The sequence below is a fragment of the Myxocyprinus asiaticus genome, chromosome 32 (assembly GCF_019703515.2).
Source record: "Myxocyprinus asiaticus isolate MX2 ecotype Aquarium Trade chromosome 32, UBuf_Myxa_2, whole genome shotgun sequence".
Taxonomy (NCBI): domain Eukaryota; kingdom Metazoa; phylum Chordata; class Actinopteri; order Cypriniformes; family Catostomidae; genus Myxocyprinus; species Myxocyprinus asiaticus.
In genome coordinates this window covers 42,902,559-42,920,183 of record NC_059375.1, presented here as the reverse complement: position 1 = coordinate 42,920,183, position 17,625 = coordinate 42,902,559, and the positions used below count along the sequence as shown (strand labels likewise).

At 35.0% G+C, this 17,625-nt stretch overlaps 1 protein-coding gene across 1 annotated transcript; it reads left to right on the top strand.

Annotated features, from left to right (window-relative positions):
* The first annotated feature begins 92 nt into the window (after nt 1-92).
* LOC127423529 (pyroglutamylated RF-amide peptide receptor-like) lies at nt 93-16,841 on the top strand. Its single transcript, XM_051667915.1, has 6 exons — nt 93-453; nt 5,256-5,414; nt 5,976-6,037; nt 11,809-12,044; nt 12,253-12,350; nt 16,435-16,841. Exons 1-6 carry the CDS (start codon nt 93-95, stop codon nt 16,839-16,841), a joined length of 1,323 nt encoding a protein of 440 aa, XP_051523875.1.
* Nucleotides 16,842-17,625: the final 784 nt, after the last annotated feature.

Below are 17,625 nucleotides of genomic sequence, written 5' to 3'. Positions count from 1 at the left end.
ATATTGGGGGGTTACCTCTCACCCATCCCACCCGGAATCTACGCCCCTGCTTTCTTCTCTGTATTTGACTAAACCATCATCAACAAAGCACCATGTCTTCAACCACAGAGATGACAGCCACTACAAAGATCACTCCTGAGGTCCTTCATGAACTCCTGCAGTATTATAACCTCACTCGTCAGGAATTCATCAACACCTACAACATTCAGCCGCTGGTTTACATCCCAGAACTCCCCACTGGAGCTAAAAGCACGTTCGTGGTCATGTATGTGATTATTTTCGTGCTGGCGCTGGTGGGAAACAGTTTGGTGGTTTATACTGTGGTGCGCAAACGCGCAATGCGAACAGCCACTAACATCTTCATCTGTTCTCTGGCTGTGAGTGATCTGCTCATCACTTTCTTCTGCATCCCGTTCACACTGCTGCAGAACATCTCTTCAGAGTGGCTGGGAGGTGAGATTCCGCTTCTCTTAACTTTAAATTCAGGTTTACGCACGCTTGAATGTTCAGTAAGTCTGTAACCAACATATTTGTACTGTAGTTGACGTGACGTCATAAAGCAGTCTTGCAGCAATTATTTTAAACAATATATTTTTTTTTTAATTTATTTAATCATTTTTATTATTAGTAGTAGTAGAAAGCAGTTGTTATGAGCTCAAATTAATTGAGAGACATGAAATATTTGTACTTTTAAAAAAACATTCTGTCCAACTGCAAACATGTTATTAAGAAGTGGAAAAACTTTAAAGGAATATTCCGGGATTTAATACACGTTGAGCTCAAGCGACAGCGTTGATTACCACAAAAATACATTTTAACTCTTTCCTCATTTCCTTAAAACAAATAAACAAAAAAAAGTAAAAAAAAAAAGTAAAAACAAAAAAAAAACAAAAAAAAATTATATATATATATAATTTTTTTTTTTTGTTACTTTTTTTTTACATTTTTATATATATATATATATATATATATAAAGTAAAAAAAAAGTAAAAACAAACAAAAAAAAATTATATATATATATAATTTTTTTTTTTTTTACTTTTTTTTTACTTTATATATATATATATATATATATATATATATAAAAAAGTAAAACAAAAAGTAAAAACAAACAAAAAAAATATATATATATATATATATATATATATATATATATATATATATATATATATATATATATATAATTTTTTTTTGTTTTTTTTTTGTTTGTTTTTACTTTTTTTTTACTTTTTTTTTTGTTTGTTTGTTTTAAGGAAATGAGGAAAGAGTTAAAATGTATTTTTGTGGTAATCAACGCTGTCGCTTGAGCTCAACGTGTATTAAATCCCGGAATATTCCTTTAAAGTTTTTCCACTTCTTAATAACATGTTTGCAGTTGGACAGAATGTTTTTTTAAAAGTACAAATATTGTAAAATATATATATATATATATATATATATATATATATATATATATATATATATATATATATATATATATATATATAAAATAAATAAAAAAATAATCGAAGTTACAAGTGAGACACTTACAATGGAGGACAATTTTTGGAGGGTTTAAAGGCAGAAATGTGACGCTTATAATTTTATTAAAGCACTTACATGAATTATTCTGTTAAAACTTGTGTATTATTTGAGCTTTAAATCGTCATTTTTACAGTCGTTTTAGTGTGTTAGGCAGGGGCGTAGCATTCATTTTAAAAGTGGGGGGGACACCACTCTCAGTAGGCGGCTCGCACAGACCTTAAAGTGCAATATTAATATATGACAGTATATTTTAAACAAGTATAAGTATTATATGAATATATACTTATTATATACTTTTAATATTTGTAGTATTTTAAAGATTCAAATATTGCTAAATAATTGCAAAATTTAGCAGAATTAGCTGCAAAAATAAAGGGCATCTTGTGGAGCACTTGCTTCTGTTTCACAAAAGACTGAGCACAAGCTGGTCCTGAACACATTATTTAATCAATTACAATAATGTGCACAATTTTATTTTTTACTCAATGTGCATTGTGGGATTTAAATGTATCCAAGTGGCTCGAGTGTTTTGACTACATTCGCCAAAATTAGCTCAGATCCATTTCATGATTCAGTGACCATTTCTGGTGATGTCTTGTCTGAAATGAGTCACTGAATCAACGATCAAAAGACAATTGTAATCCTTTAAAATGTGTATGTCTACAGACCTACAAAGAGACTTTAGTGGAGGTTTTAAGCATTTTAAGAACAAAGCAAATCTATCATTTCCCTACAGTTTGTGAGCTGCTGAGCATGACTTTTATCATAAGACAACAATAATAGTCTTATAATAATTATAATGAGTTTCAATAACATCTGTATGTTTTCATGCATAAAAAAGTGTGTCTGCATATCTATTGAAGTGTTTTAAGAACACAGCAGATCTTTCTTTTCTCCTACAGTTTGTCGCACACCAACATAGAGGTAAAAAACAAGAGCTGATATTAAAAATAGCTTTACGTATTTAACACAGATCTAGTAATCTGCTTAAATTGGCAAAAAGAACCGATCAAGCAATTACCTCACAAACATAATGTAAAAAGCATAATTTAATGAAGACTCATGCGCTGATATAAACTCCACTTACAATGTGTGTTTAAAAGAAGGATTGTGCTTTGTTTATTTCTGTAGTGCATTTCACGTAATGCTGCCAATCAAGAATGATACGCCGATAAATAAATACAAAATAAATAAATAAATTGGACATGATTCAAAAAGTCTAAGTGGTCGTAAAAAAAAACCCCGACACTTTTGCTGTTCGCGGTCAAATTTGACCGACCATAGGAAATGAATGAGAGAGAGCCCTAAAAAATTGATTTTTTAAAAATTTATGGTGGGAATTAAGGTTGAACTTTAAAACATTCAGAGTGCAAAACACACACACAAACTTGTTTTTATATCATTGTGGGGACTCTCCATAGACTTCCATGCATTTTATACAGAGCTAACAATAATTTCGATCCCCTAAACCTAACCCTCACAGAAACCTTTTTAGTATGTTTAATAAAACATTTCCCTCGTGGGGACCGCTGGCTGGGCCCCACAGTGTAGGTGATCTCAGGTTTAACTATCCTTGTGGGGACATTTGGTCCACACAATGTAGTACAAGCATGTATACACACACACACACACACACATACACACACACTCTCACACACACACACACACACACACACTCTCACACACACACACACTCTCACACATACACAGACACACATACACAACACATACACACACACACTCATACTCACAGACACACACACACTCTCACACACATACACACACACACTCACACACACAAAGACACACATACACAACACACACACACATACACAACACATACACACACAGACACACACACATACACACACACACACTCACACTCACACACACATACACACACACTCATACTCACAGACACACTCTCACACACACAAAGACACACATACACAACACACACACTCTCACACACACAAAGACACACACACACAACACATACACAACACACACACACATACACAACACACACACACACACATACACAACAAACACACAGACACACAACACACACACTCTCACACACACAAAGACACACACACACATACACAACACACAAACACATACACAACACACACACACACACACAGACACACACTCACAGACACACACAGACACACACTCACAGACACACACAGACACACAACTCACAGACACACACACACACACACACACACACACACACACTCACACATCCACTTCACCGAGCAAGTGAGCGTGTGCATCGCATTAATCAAACCAATCATCTTGATTTAACTCATACAACTTCATACCGCGATTTCAGTTTCAATGTAATCTTTTGTGCAGCTCATAGATATCACACTGAGTCCTCCTCCTCATGCGAGCGCATAATACAATGAGAAATGGGATGAGACTTTTCAGTCCTAGAGTGAACCTGCACTGCATTTGCAGTTGCTGTATTAAACTGTGTATATAATGCTGAATATCATTTATAATATGCTCCTGATATTTGAACGTCCTTCTGATAATACCAAATGTAGTGTCTGATTTCTCCAGTAAATTTATACCATGACAAACATGTTACTGGATGAACTACACATATTTTTGAAGAGTTCAGAAACATGTAATCAGTGACAATACTATTTTAAAATGCACAATATTAATTGAAAATATGTAATCAGTGACTGTGTTCAAGCATATATATCTAACATAATTATGTATTTTTCAGCTGGGCAGAATTATTAATATTTCTATTCTGGTGTCACCATTGCCCTCTGCTGGGCTGATTTTTCTGTCCCACTCCATCCCCAATGGGTCATCATATGAACAATGAACAGTACTTTCTGTTAAATTTTAGAAGGAAAGGAACTGTTTTGCATATGTCCTGAAAGTTATAATAAAACAATAATAAATTCAAACTTAACTTTTCATGATTCAGGCTTTGTTCAAAGTTTTGTGAGAGTATAGAATTGTGAATTCAGTACTGTAAAATGAAGCAAATCTGTACGCCCTTTATCATTTCTGTTTTTAAAAATAATAATGTTTTAATAAAATAAAGGAAATTAAATTTAGATTTATATCCAATTAATTGAAGAAATAATATAAGATTAATCGATTATCAAAATAATCGTTAGTTGCAGCCCTAGCCACAATACAGAAATGAGGAGGTGAGACCATAATACACCCACAGTGCAGAACATGCACACACACACACACACACACACACACACACACACACACACACAAATGAATGGCTATAACTAACACAGCCAGAAGACAGAACACAGAACACACACACACGCACATTAGTGGTTCTCGCTCTCAATGGGGCGTGTGGTAAGTTGTGCGTGGATCACGGAGAGTAGCATGAGCCTCCACATGCTGTGAGTCTCCGCGGTGTCATGCACAACAAGTCACGTGATAAGATGCACGGATTGGCGGTCTCGGAAGCGGAGGCAACTGAGACTTGTCCTCCGCCACCCGGATTGAGGCGAGTAACTGCGCCACCACGAGGACCTACTAAGCAGTGGGAAAGTATTGTGTAAATTACGTATTTTTTTTAGCTCAACAATTACTTATGACAACATTTCATCTGCCTTTTATCATCAGCATAAAGCGCTCTAGATATCGGTATCGGTCGACCGCTTCTCTAAAGCACACTTCAGACTTTTGACTCTTTTCATATCTTGTTTTTGTATGTGTTGTATGTGCAGGTGTTCTAGTATGTAAGACAGTTCCTTTTGTACAGACTACTGCCATCGTGACTGGAATCCTCACCATGACCTGTATCGCCATCGAGAGATACCAGGGCATCGTTTATCCACTCAAACTGAAAAGGCAGTACACTCCGAAACGAGCCTACAAAATGTTAGGTAAGCTCAAAAACCCACACTTTGAACTCTGTCTACATTCTTATTTGAAATGTTTCTTAATGGCATAGTTCACCCCAGAAATGAAAATTGACATTATGTACTCACCTTCATGTCATTCCACACATGTCTGTTGCTATTTTTTCTGTGAAACACAAAAAGAGACTTTTTGAAACAGTTCGTACTGGCCACGTCTGTCAAAAGGAGATGTTAGGCATAATGCTCCATCACCATTCACTTTCATCACACAAGTCAAGGTTTGGAACAGTAATGAGGGGCAGTAAATGATGACAGAATTCATTTATCCTTCTGTTTAGAGCCTTTTGCTCTCCGTCAAGCTAAAACGCATCCTGTGTGAACCGCCCCCTTAGGAGCCATTCACTCTGAATACCGTAAACAAAACTGTGCTGGGTAAAAAAAATAAAAACGATGTTTAAAATGTAAAAGTTGGGCTTTTAGCAAAACCAGTTGCTAAGTTGCTCTATATGGCATTTCACTTCCATTAAAAACAGGGAGGGCTTGTAGGAAATGGATACAGGATTTATACAGTATATATTTCTGCAGGACTGGTGTGGATAGCTGCTGTCATGGTGGGATCGCCAATGCTATTTGTGCAACAGTTAGAGGTGAGTGGACAACTTTACAATATATAATAAATAGGGCTGTAAATCGATACATTTTTTTAATCAGATTAATTACATGGTATGTGATTAATCGCGAGTTCGAATCCAGGGCGTGCTGAGTGACTCCAGCCAGGTCTCCTAAGCAACCAAATTGGCCCGGTTGCTAGGGAGGGTAGAGTCACATGGGGTAACCTCCTCGTGGTCGCTATAATGTGGTTCTCGCTCACTTTGGGGTGCTTGGTGAGTTGTGCGTGGATGTCGCGGAGAATAGCGTGAAGCCGCCACACACGCTACGTCTCCGCGGTAACGCACTCAACTAGCCACGTGATAAGATGCGCAGATTGGCGGTCTCAAACGTGGAGGCAACTGAGATTCATCCTCCGCCACCCGGATTGAGGCGAGTCACTACGCCACCACGAGGACTTAGAGCGCAATGGGATAATCACAGAAATAATGAAATAAAAGTTTAAAGACATTGCTGTTTGAACTGGCTGTTTTAATGTGGTGAAGAATGTATTAGGTAACAAGTTAGTCCATTTGAGCCTTCTCTCTGTTCATCCATCAGTTATTTTCACCACTTTCGGAGCAACAAGTGGAATAGTTTCTAAGAACCCCCTTTGCTATGACAAACTGTTAAGAATGAAAACATATCGTGTGGTATCGTGATATTATTTGGTATCGTGATACTTTAGCTGGTATAGTATCGTCAAATATGATTATGCTATTGTGACAACCGTGTAATTCTGCTTAATTTTTTAGGATTTCAACTTGTTGATAATTTGTGTTAAAATGTGTAGTTGACATGAAATTTCAAACAGGACAGCTCGTATTATTTTACATGAAAGGTTATGGCATTAAAGGAAATTATTTGCACTTTTTACAATTATTTTTTCACCCTACATTTTTAAGAGGCTTAAATGTGATAAAAAATAGTTGTGAACAGAATATAAAATAAAGCGTACACTTTTATGTGTGTGTGTGTGTGTGTGTGTGTGTGTGTGTGTGTGTGTGTGTGTGTAAATATAGTAGCAACCCTCCCCCCGTCCTGGTTTAACACTCAAAAAATCTACACACCTAAACTATAACACAATGGGTGAATGACATGAGGTGTCTTACAGAGATATTTGTAATGACTTTGTGTTGTCTCTTGGACTTTCATGAGCACAGAGGCATATTAGTACGTCCACAGCATGAAGATCTTGTGTATTTATGAATGAAGTACCCTTGTTTTAAAATCTCCCCGCTCTGCTTCCAGTTGTTTTGACATACCCTGAACACTTTAAAATACTCATGATAACTTCTGGCAACTTCACAATCTGTAAATCCACTTCACTAGCTAATTACACTTACACATAAACACCATAGAAATCTATATAGAATGCACTAGACCGGAAGATCCAAGACAACATTTTAAAGATGGCTGCACGCTAGTTTCTCTGGGCATAAGGTGTATAATTGCATGTTGCCTATACAGCTGGAGTTTCGATTACTGCCCCCTGGAGAAAACAGGTGGTACTTCAAGCTTGAATTATGGTCCGGGGACATGATTAATTGCGTACATTTTTTTAACATGTTATTTTTTATATAACTAATCGCACTAAATATTTTAAGGGTTTATTATTAGCAGTAATAGCAATAATTTATGCAGCTTTAATGTTACTCCATATAGGACACAAATTTATAAACAAATGACATGAATTGACATCCTCTGCCGTTTTTATACAAAGCGTATTTAAAGCGTATGGAAGACCAAAATACTTAAAATAATTGAATCAATAAATATTACATCTAAAAGGGTAGGGCTGGATATTGATACAGATTTCTTGATTCGATTTGATACCAATTTGCTTTAAATTCGATTTCATTCCTTTTGGGTATATTTCAGTTATATTGTTCATTTTAGTTACATATGAAAACAATTCTCTCTCAGCTAATGCTGTTAATTACAGGAGAACTTCTAACTAGGTGCATTACAACAATATTAATACAATAAAATCGATTTTATCATTTGTCTTTCCTAATTTGGTCACATTTTATCTTTTTAAAATGTACAAATTCATTGTATTCCATCAATAAATATGTCTTGAAATTGCATATATTATATTGCATAAACGTATACAGTATATATATATATACTGCTGTTCAAAAGTTTGGGGTCACTTAAAAGGTATTTGAATAGGCTTTTAATGCTACTAAGAGGCGTCATAAGTGCATTTACATAAGAATAACTGCAATAAACAAAGTATCACATACTTGATGTTGTCTTGTTGATTCCCGTGCATAACCAACACAAAACAAGACATGCAAGTACTTTAGTAGAGTATGTTTATATTTGTTGTGTGTAAACGTAATTGACGGCAAAAACACAGCACTGGTTCAACTGGACAAGTGACCGTTCCATCAAATTGTCGAAACACTCACACTTGCCGTAGGGCAGATGTCAATCATCATTATTAATGAGCCCTGAATAATGCAACTGAAGACAAATAAACAGTTTAGTTAAATAAGTGAATCTCTGTTAAATGCAAGTCTATAATAAGCACAAGGTTAATAACTTGACTACAGAAGCAAATGAGTGAAAATTACAATTTAATAAAGCTTGGCTGAATTCATTTGTGGTTCAAAAACATTGGACTGGAAATAAATGGTGACATGAGAGGAGAGCCGCTCGAGTGTGGTTTGTTTCTAAGATTTGTTTCATTACAGAGTGTAGAGCCGAGGAGGGCGGGGCCGGGCTGGAATGAGACACACCCGGTCCCCAATCAGCCTGATGGGGTGCGCGAGGGATAAAGGCGGCCGGGGACGACAGTTCGAGAGAGGGAGAATTGCAGGCAGCTGTATTGTGTGTTTTTGGTTGTGTGTTTTGTTTAAATTGTTTATTAAATTATTATTTATATTATTAAGCCGGTTCTCGCCTCCTCCTTTCCACTGAACCCCCTTACACTGGTGCCGAAACCCGGGAAGGAGGAGGGATTCCCGTCGCAGAGTCCTCGACACTGCCGTCCACCCAGGGGAGCGCCGCTGCCGTCCGATGGGGGACGGAGTAGCCCGACCACCTGGACACAGGGAACGGCCGCCGTCCGCGAGGCGAGTGGGGACGGGACTCCCCGACCGCCTGGAGCGAGGGAGCCACTGCCGGGGGCGGAGGAGTGCCCTGCCGTCCCCCGGGAACGCGGAGGGGTCGAGAGAAGACCACCGTCCGCGGGGGGAGGAGGGAAGCGACTCCCCGACCGCCTGGAGTGGTAGGGCCGCTGCCAGGGGCGGAGGAGTGTCCCCACGGGATGCCGGGAACGCGGAGGGGCGTTCTGTCCGCTGGGGGTCGGAGGTCTGACTGTCATGTAACCCCCTTACACAGAGGTTCATGGTTTATTCATTGTAGTAGAGACCCTGAAAACCAATTCTCTCAAGACGATGACCACTCGTTTGCGACAAGGTGACTCATTTGTCTAGCACAAATCCACCCTCCTGCTTATTAGTTCATAAAGCAAACTTCAGTACGGTGTATTCCCAAGCATTGTGAAAGCCCTGCTTCAGTTTCCCATCATTTTGATTTGAGAAGATGAACAAACATCACACGAGGGACCCGGTTCTGTTGTGTCACTCAGTGCCATTGAAAACTAGAACAACTGGAGCTCATCAGTGTGTAAGTCATTATAGTACAGTTATTCTGTGTCTGTACATGATCTAGAAGGTTAATGTACGCTGTTGTTAATATCTACTTTTTACATTTTAACTAAACTCAATGAATGTATGACCAATAAATACAGATTCTAGCTTGAAGTTTCTATTTGAAAAAACATGAACCATTCATGGAAACATGTGGAAATAGAGATTTTCAAAATTGTGATTTATATTTCTGGAAAAGACATGGAATATACATTTTATATAGAATAAAATATACATTTTAAGAAAGTAATTTACCACTAAAATTTTTCTAATCCATACAAATTTCAGTGAAATCTCTAAAATATCTACAGTAGTTATCTCTAAAAAATACCAGTTAAAGTTTTAAAATTAATTAATAAAATTACAAATAAAATGCAAGTTATTTTATTATACGCTATTACAATTAAAATAGTTATAAAATGTCTAGTAAATTGAGCTATACTGTATAACCTGGAAAATGTTCAGTATTTAATCTACAAAAAAATTATAGTCATAAAGTTTTAAAATATTTAAAGAATAAAAGTAAAAATACATGTAAAATAAAATAAGATTATCCAAAATAGTTTTAATTACATTTCTAGCTATGCTCACCTGAAAATTCTCATTCAGTATTTTATCAAAAAAAAAACAATCTAGTCCTAAAGTTTTAAAATAGTTTTAAAAAAAGTTAAAATAAATGTAAAATAAAAGTTATTTAATATTTTTAAATTAAAATAGTCAAAATAGTTATAAAATGTCTATTAATTTTAGAGCTGTTTAACCTGAAAATTGTTCAGTATTTCATCTACAAAAAATTCTAGCCATAAAGTTTTATAATATTTAAAGTATTTAAAATAAAACATATTTTATTGTTATTAAAATTAAATTAGTTTTAAAACCTCTATTAAATATCTAGCTATGCTCACCTGAAAATTCTTGTTCAGTATTTCATCTAAAAAAATCGAAAGTTTTAAAATAGTTAAAAAATGAAAAGTTAAAATAAATATAAATAAGTTATTTTATGTTACTAAACTTAAAATAGCCAAAATAGTTATAAAATGTCTATTAAATGTCTATTCTTATTCAATATTTCATCTTAAAAAAAGTTTAGTTATTTTAAAGTTTTAAAATTCTTTAAACAATAAATAAAGTCAAAGTTATTAAAAATAACGAATTAATATTCAAATAAAAATGAAGTAAATGTTTTAGTTAGGCTCACATCTAAAATATTTCTTTGGCTAGAATATTTTAAAACTTTATAACTAGATTTTTTTATTGGACATAATAAAAGAATCGGAATTTCATTTTTTAAAGTATGCCCTATAAAAAAATCTAATTATAAAGTTTTTGTTGTTAAATTTAGTTAAAATTGAAATAAATGTCAAATAAAAATAAATACTTTATTAGGTTATTCAAATTAAAATAGCCAAAATAGTTTTAAAAAGTCTATTAATTTACTAGCTATGCTAACCTTAAAATTCTTACTCATTATTTTATCTAAAAAAAATATATAGTTATAGAGTTTTAAAATGGTTAAAAAATAAAAGTTCAAATAAATGTCAAATAAAAGTTATTTTATGTTATTCAAATTAAAATGGCCAAAATAGTTATAAAATGTCTATTACATCTCAAACTATTCTCTAGAACCTGAAATTTTTTTCAGTATTTCATCTACAAAAAAATTCTGGTCATAAAGTTTTAAAATATTTAAAGATTAAAAGTTCAAATAAATATAAAATAAAATATATTTTATTGTTATTAAAATTAAATTAGTCAAAATAGTTTTAGCATTTCTAGCTATGCTTCCCTGAAAATTATTATTCAGTATTTAATCTAAAAAAAAAAAAAAAAAAAAAAAAAAAATCTAATTATAAAGTTTTAAAATGGTTAAAACAAATTAAATAAAGTTAAACTAAAGCTAATAAATTTTTAAATAAAAATGAAGTAAAATCTCTAGTTAGGCTCACCTCTAAAATAATTCTCCGGCTAGAATATGCACTTTGTGGGTGCAATCTCTGTAAAATGATAGAAAAAAAATACTTGTCTTAATCACAAACAACTAGAAAGTTCATGGGAGCATCACTGAAATTTGCTGATCTCTGTTGAACTCTCTCACCTGTGTTCCTCAGGTAAAGTATGACTTCCTGTACGACCATCATCACGTGTGCTGTCAGGAGCGCTGGCATTCTCTGGTCCACCGACAGGTTTACACCACCTTTATCATGGTGGCCCTGTTTCTGCTTCCGCTGGTCGCGATGCTTTTACTCTACAGTCGCATCGGGATCGAACTCTGGATACGCAAACGTGTGGGAGACTCTTCTGTCCTGAGCACCATGAACCATAGAGAGATCAACAAAATATCTAGGTATGCAATAATGTATAAAAATACACATATATTAAAAAGAAAAAAATGGTACAACAATTCAACCAACTTGCTAATGGCTCTCAGTAAAAAAAAAAAAAGATCCAATAGCCCATTCAGTTTCATTCAGAAATATGTCTTGAATATATTGTGAATGTGGTTTCATGTTTCTATGTTAACATTGGGCCTTCACTGTTGTTTTTTGTAACAGGAAGAAGAAACGTGCTGTTAAAATGATGATCGCAATCGTCCTGTTGTTCACTATCTGCTGGGCGCCGTTTCATATTGTGCACATGCTATTTGAATACAGTAAGTTTTCCATGCCTCATGTACTTCAGTAATCAGGGCAGTTTTTGATGGACGTATCTGATGATGTAAATGTTCACAATACTGAATGCATGCCTAATGGAATTCATAATAGTTTAGCCGTGACACTCCCACACTGATACAAATCAGCTCAGAGCAGCTGTGTGAATGCAGTAGTGTAATTACAGAATGCAGGTTACTTATCATTCACTGTATATTACAGTAAAGACATTGCAGGGCGTGTAAGTTCGCGGCAGCCCGTGATTATGTGCCACGATCAGAGGTGAAATGGTGTTGGGAGTGCAGGACTGTGTTCTCAGTAACCATTATTTTCTGGGTCACCCATATCAGAGGTTGAATCTGCAATCACTATTAACAAGCCAGAACCAGCACCACCCACAGTGCACAAGACTGAACAGGTCATATGTGTCTTTTTATCACTTTATTTGATTGCCACACGCTGTTTGAACCATTGCAACACTACACTAATAAACTGTAAAGAAATATTCCAGATTATTTTATGTTCTGGGTCACTTAATTTCTATGGTCAGCATCAGTGGCATTCTGTCAATCATCTCAGAATATTTTTTTCTATAATTTATATATTATTTTTTAATATATATATATATATATATATATATATATATATATATATATATATATATATATATAAAATTGTAATTTATGATTTTTTTATAATTTATATTATATATTAGATTTATAATATTATATACTATATGTTTTTTCTTCTAATAATAATTCTTTCTGTGTGAAAATGAACAGAAAAAAATTCTGGAAGCCTAGGATGCATGCGTGCAAAAAAATTACTGACGAAAATGTTCATTGACGAAGGGTTTTTTTTTACTTTGGCAATGATATTGAAGACAAGACGGCAAAAAAACACATCATGTCAATAATCAAATGGTTTTAATTAAAACACTGTTGATGAAAATATGACAATACTGCAAGATATTAACAAGATGCTAACAGTTTTTAATTTATTTTATTTTTTAACCCTCCTATGGTATTGAAAAATGGCACCTTCCTTTGGTATTTGCGGTCATTTTTGACCGGAAGGGTCAGATGTGTAACCCTTTATTTTTTTTATTTATTTTTTTTGGGATGATGATGATAATGATACCATTACTTCTTCTCTGAAGTAAAAACAATAAAATTATGCATTTCTTTTGGGATTTTATGCTATTTTGATCTTATTTACATGTAAATTTCTAAATTTTACCATTAATTTGCATATACAAATAAGCACATTTTTGAAAAAAATAAATACAATAAAATTCAGAACCTACACTTTGTCGAAACATGAAAATATGAGGATGTGAAGTAAGTTGGAGGCAGATTGATGCCATCTGCATTTACACTTATGCATTTGGCAGATGCTTTTATCCAAAGTGAATTACAGTGCACTTATCACAGGGACAATCCCCCCAGAGCAACCTGGAGTTAAGTGTCTTGCTCAAGGACACATTGGTGATGGCTGTGGGGATTGAACCAGCAACCTTCTGATTACCAGTCATGTGCTTTAGCCCACTACGCCACCACCACTCCATCTGGTGAACAAAATATAAATAACAGCATGTCATGTCAGTAACAGCCAGTAGATGACTGTAGACACATACTGTGTAGTCTGATGACTTATTGTAACCTAATTATATATTTTATCACAAAATATGCATTTAGATATATATTTAGACATTATCAAACTATTATTTGTCAAAGTTTATCATTTTAAAATGGATTTAAAGTGTCAGGTTTGCAGTTCATTATGCTGCAATCAAACCTGACCATGGTGTTACAAAGAGAAGACACAGAATAAACATTTTATACCAATAATTTATTTCAAACATAAAACTTTAGTAACTCAAAATAAATGCATAATAATGTCAAGAATATGAACATCAAGAAACAGAAATGAACTGCAAAATTCTGATAATTCAATTAGAGTATAAAACAGAAAACTTCAAACTTTCTGTAGTAAAAATTTATTTTGCAAACGTGTGTGTGTGTGTGTGTGTGTGTGTGTGTGTGTGTGTGTGTGTGTGTGTGTGTGTGTGTGTGTGTGTGTGTGTCAGATTGCTGTCATCAGCTGGAAAACAACAGATGACTTGTAATGTCAACAGTGACCAAAAGATGGCTGTAGAGCTCCACTTACTGATGCCCTGGTCTTCTGCGTGTGTGTTCTGCATTGTGTGTTTGTTAACGTTTCACCTCTTCATTTCTGAGTGTGTGTTTAGCATTGTAGCTGATTTATTTTATTTTTTTATTTATTTTTTTTTTTTGACAAATGTCAAAAAACAAAGCTCTATGTTTTAGTCTCCCCAATTAATTTGTGTGTGTGTGTATGTTTTGCACTGAGGATGTTTTAGAGTCTCACCCTGTAATTTCTGTCTGGTTTTTTTCTGCATTGTGGCTGATTTATTGATTGTAATTGACAGATTAAAAAAACTATTTTTTGGTCTTTCCCATTCATTTTCAATGGTCAGTCAATTTTGATCGTGAATACCAAAGGTGTCGCTTTTTTTTTATTTTTTTACGACCACTTAGATTTACTGAATCAAGCCCAATTATTTATTTTTAATTATTTTTTTTTTTTTTTGGTATGTTCAGATGGCAAATGAATGAAAAGTCACCAAGTCTTGTACTGCTCAGATAAAGGAAACCATATTTATTAAACAAGGAAAATTGATTTCGGTCAAAAATGACCGAATACCATATGACGTTTAAATAAAGAAAAAGCCAGAAAGAATAGTTTGAAATAATCCAGTCATAGTATGTTGTGGATTTCCCCTCTTGAGCTGTGTGAGTTGAACACTTATACAATTATCTTTACTAACAGGTTAATTAACTCACAAACACATCCTATGTGACATTAATCACTATATCCACAACATAAACATAATATTACAACTTACATCTGCACAGACAATGAAGCCAATGAGCAGGAGAACTTGAACCAAGTTATGCGCTAGTCAAAATGCTTAACTAGTGTTGTGAATACGACATTAACTTAAACAACGTGCTTCATGTAACACAATAATCTAAACTGTCTAAATGTGAGGAATTCACAACAGTGTAACTTCTAATAACTTATATTTCAGTTTATTATACACTATAATTTCAAGAGATCAGATTTTCAGGACAGCTTTAATCTTACATATGAAATATATGAATATGTTTTATACATGTTTAAATAATTGTAAGTAAGTGGTTTAAAAAAAATAATATTTGGTTAAATTTGATCTTTTAAAGTTAAAAAAATGTTTTTATAATTTTGCACATTATAGTCAACTATAATCCTCGGGATGCCCAATTCCCAATGCGCTCTAAATCCTCATGGTGGCGTAGTGGCTCGCCTCAATCTGGGTGGCGGAGGACAAATCTCAGTTGCCTCCGCGTCTGAGACCGTCAATCTGCGCATCTTATCACGTGGCTTGTTGAGCACGTTACCGCGGAGACGTAGCACGTGTGGAGGCTTCACGCTATTCTCCACGGCATTCATGCACAACTCACCACGCGCCCCACCGAGAGCGAGAACCACATTATAGCGACCACGAGGGGGTTACCCCATGTGACTCTACCCTCCCTAGCAACCGGGCCAATTTGGTTGCTTAGGAAGCCTGACTGGATATATACTTTATTTCTACTCATGATGACAAATATTTACATGGTTAATTTACAAAGAATTTGATCTGCCTAGAAAAGTAGTTCCACGTCTAAAGGACAATTTAGACAACTTTAAAGCTCAAACACAATTTTTGTTGTTGTTGTAGAATTCATGTAACAAAACAAAAATATGCACAAGACAAAAAGAAGAAAAAATACAAGCTTCACATTTTCTGCTTTTAAACACTCTGGAATGCTTGTCCCATAAACTTCCATTGCAAGTGCATTACGGTCAAACGCATGTCACATTTTTTTTACGCAAAAACACAAGGGTCGAAATTTTCGTCTGTTTTAATCAACAGAATGCTACCGACCTGATGTTGAAAATAACCTGGAATATTTCTTAATGCTAGAACAAAATTCCATTTCACTAAAATTGAAATAAATCTCTAAATTTTTTGTTCAGATGATCTGGAGAAGAACTACAACGAGGTCACCGTGAACATGATAATCGCCGTGGTACAGGCCATCGGTTTCTCCAACTCTTTTAACAATCCCATCGTTTACGCCTTCATGAATGAAAACTTTAAGAAGAGCTGTGTTGCCACTCTGTCAGCTTACCTGCGGCAACCTGGCCTCCAGGGCGGCGCCGTCGAGAGACCAAACATCAGCGTGCACTTCTCCAGACATCTCAAAACGGAAGCATTCAGTAGCAACATGACCAGCGGAAACAACGCTAATCTTCACACACCTCAGAACCTCAGAGTGTTGTCGTCATCACACGGCAATCTGGAGATATCGACAGCATTCGCGGAGCAGAAAGTCAACACCGATACCTCCCAGCTACCTTCTAGCAGCTCCTGCGTCAAATAAACGTGACCTTGGGAAAACGAGAAACTTTTTGTCGTCCGTTGACATCATCGACAGAAGATTGCAGAGTTCTTAGCAACAAACGCAGTCTTGAGGTAATTTTATAAATGTATAAAATTCATGATGGGAGAAATGGACATGGAGACTGGAAAATATTTCCTATCAGGACAGTCCTATGCAGTTCCCATGCAGTGCCATTCAAATGCAAGAGACTAACCTCACAATAAGACGTAAAAACCAAATGTGCAGAAAAATAAACAGGATTATATGTGGATAATTTTGGCAATACTAAATTAAATAGGAAAACATTCTGTACAATTTATCACACTAGTGTGCTTTAATGTTTAACCAGGAAGTTTGTTTTGAAATGCTTTTATTTTGTACAAAATGGCACAAAGTCTCACTTGTGGTGTTCCCGGTCAAAAATGACCGGCCATTGAAAATGAATGGGGGAGATCAAAAATAAGAGAAAAATCGAGTGTTCAGGAGCATGTTCATCATGTTCATGCTCACATATGTGCACGTGTGCTTGCAAACATAAAGGCCTCGGGCCTGTGCATGCACACATACACATGCACTAACATACACACATGCAAACGTACACAACTCTTTTGAGTATTACATGCTTTCTTTTTCACAGAGATGAACTTTATCCTACCCTGAACTGTATCCAACATCCATTCATCCATCCAACATTACCACACACACACACAAATTAATGTGTGTGTGTGTAACAAATGATCAATAAGCTCCAAAAAGAAATACAAAAACTGTGCCAATTGAAAGA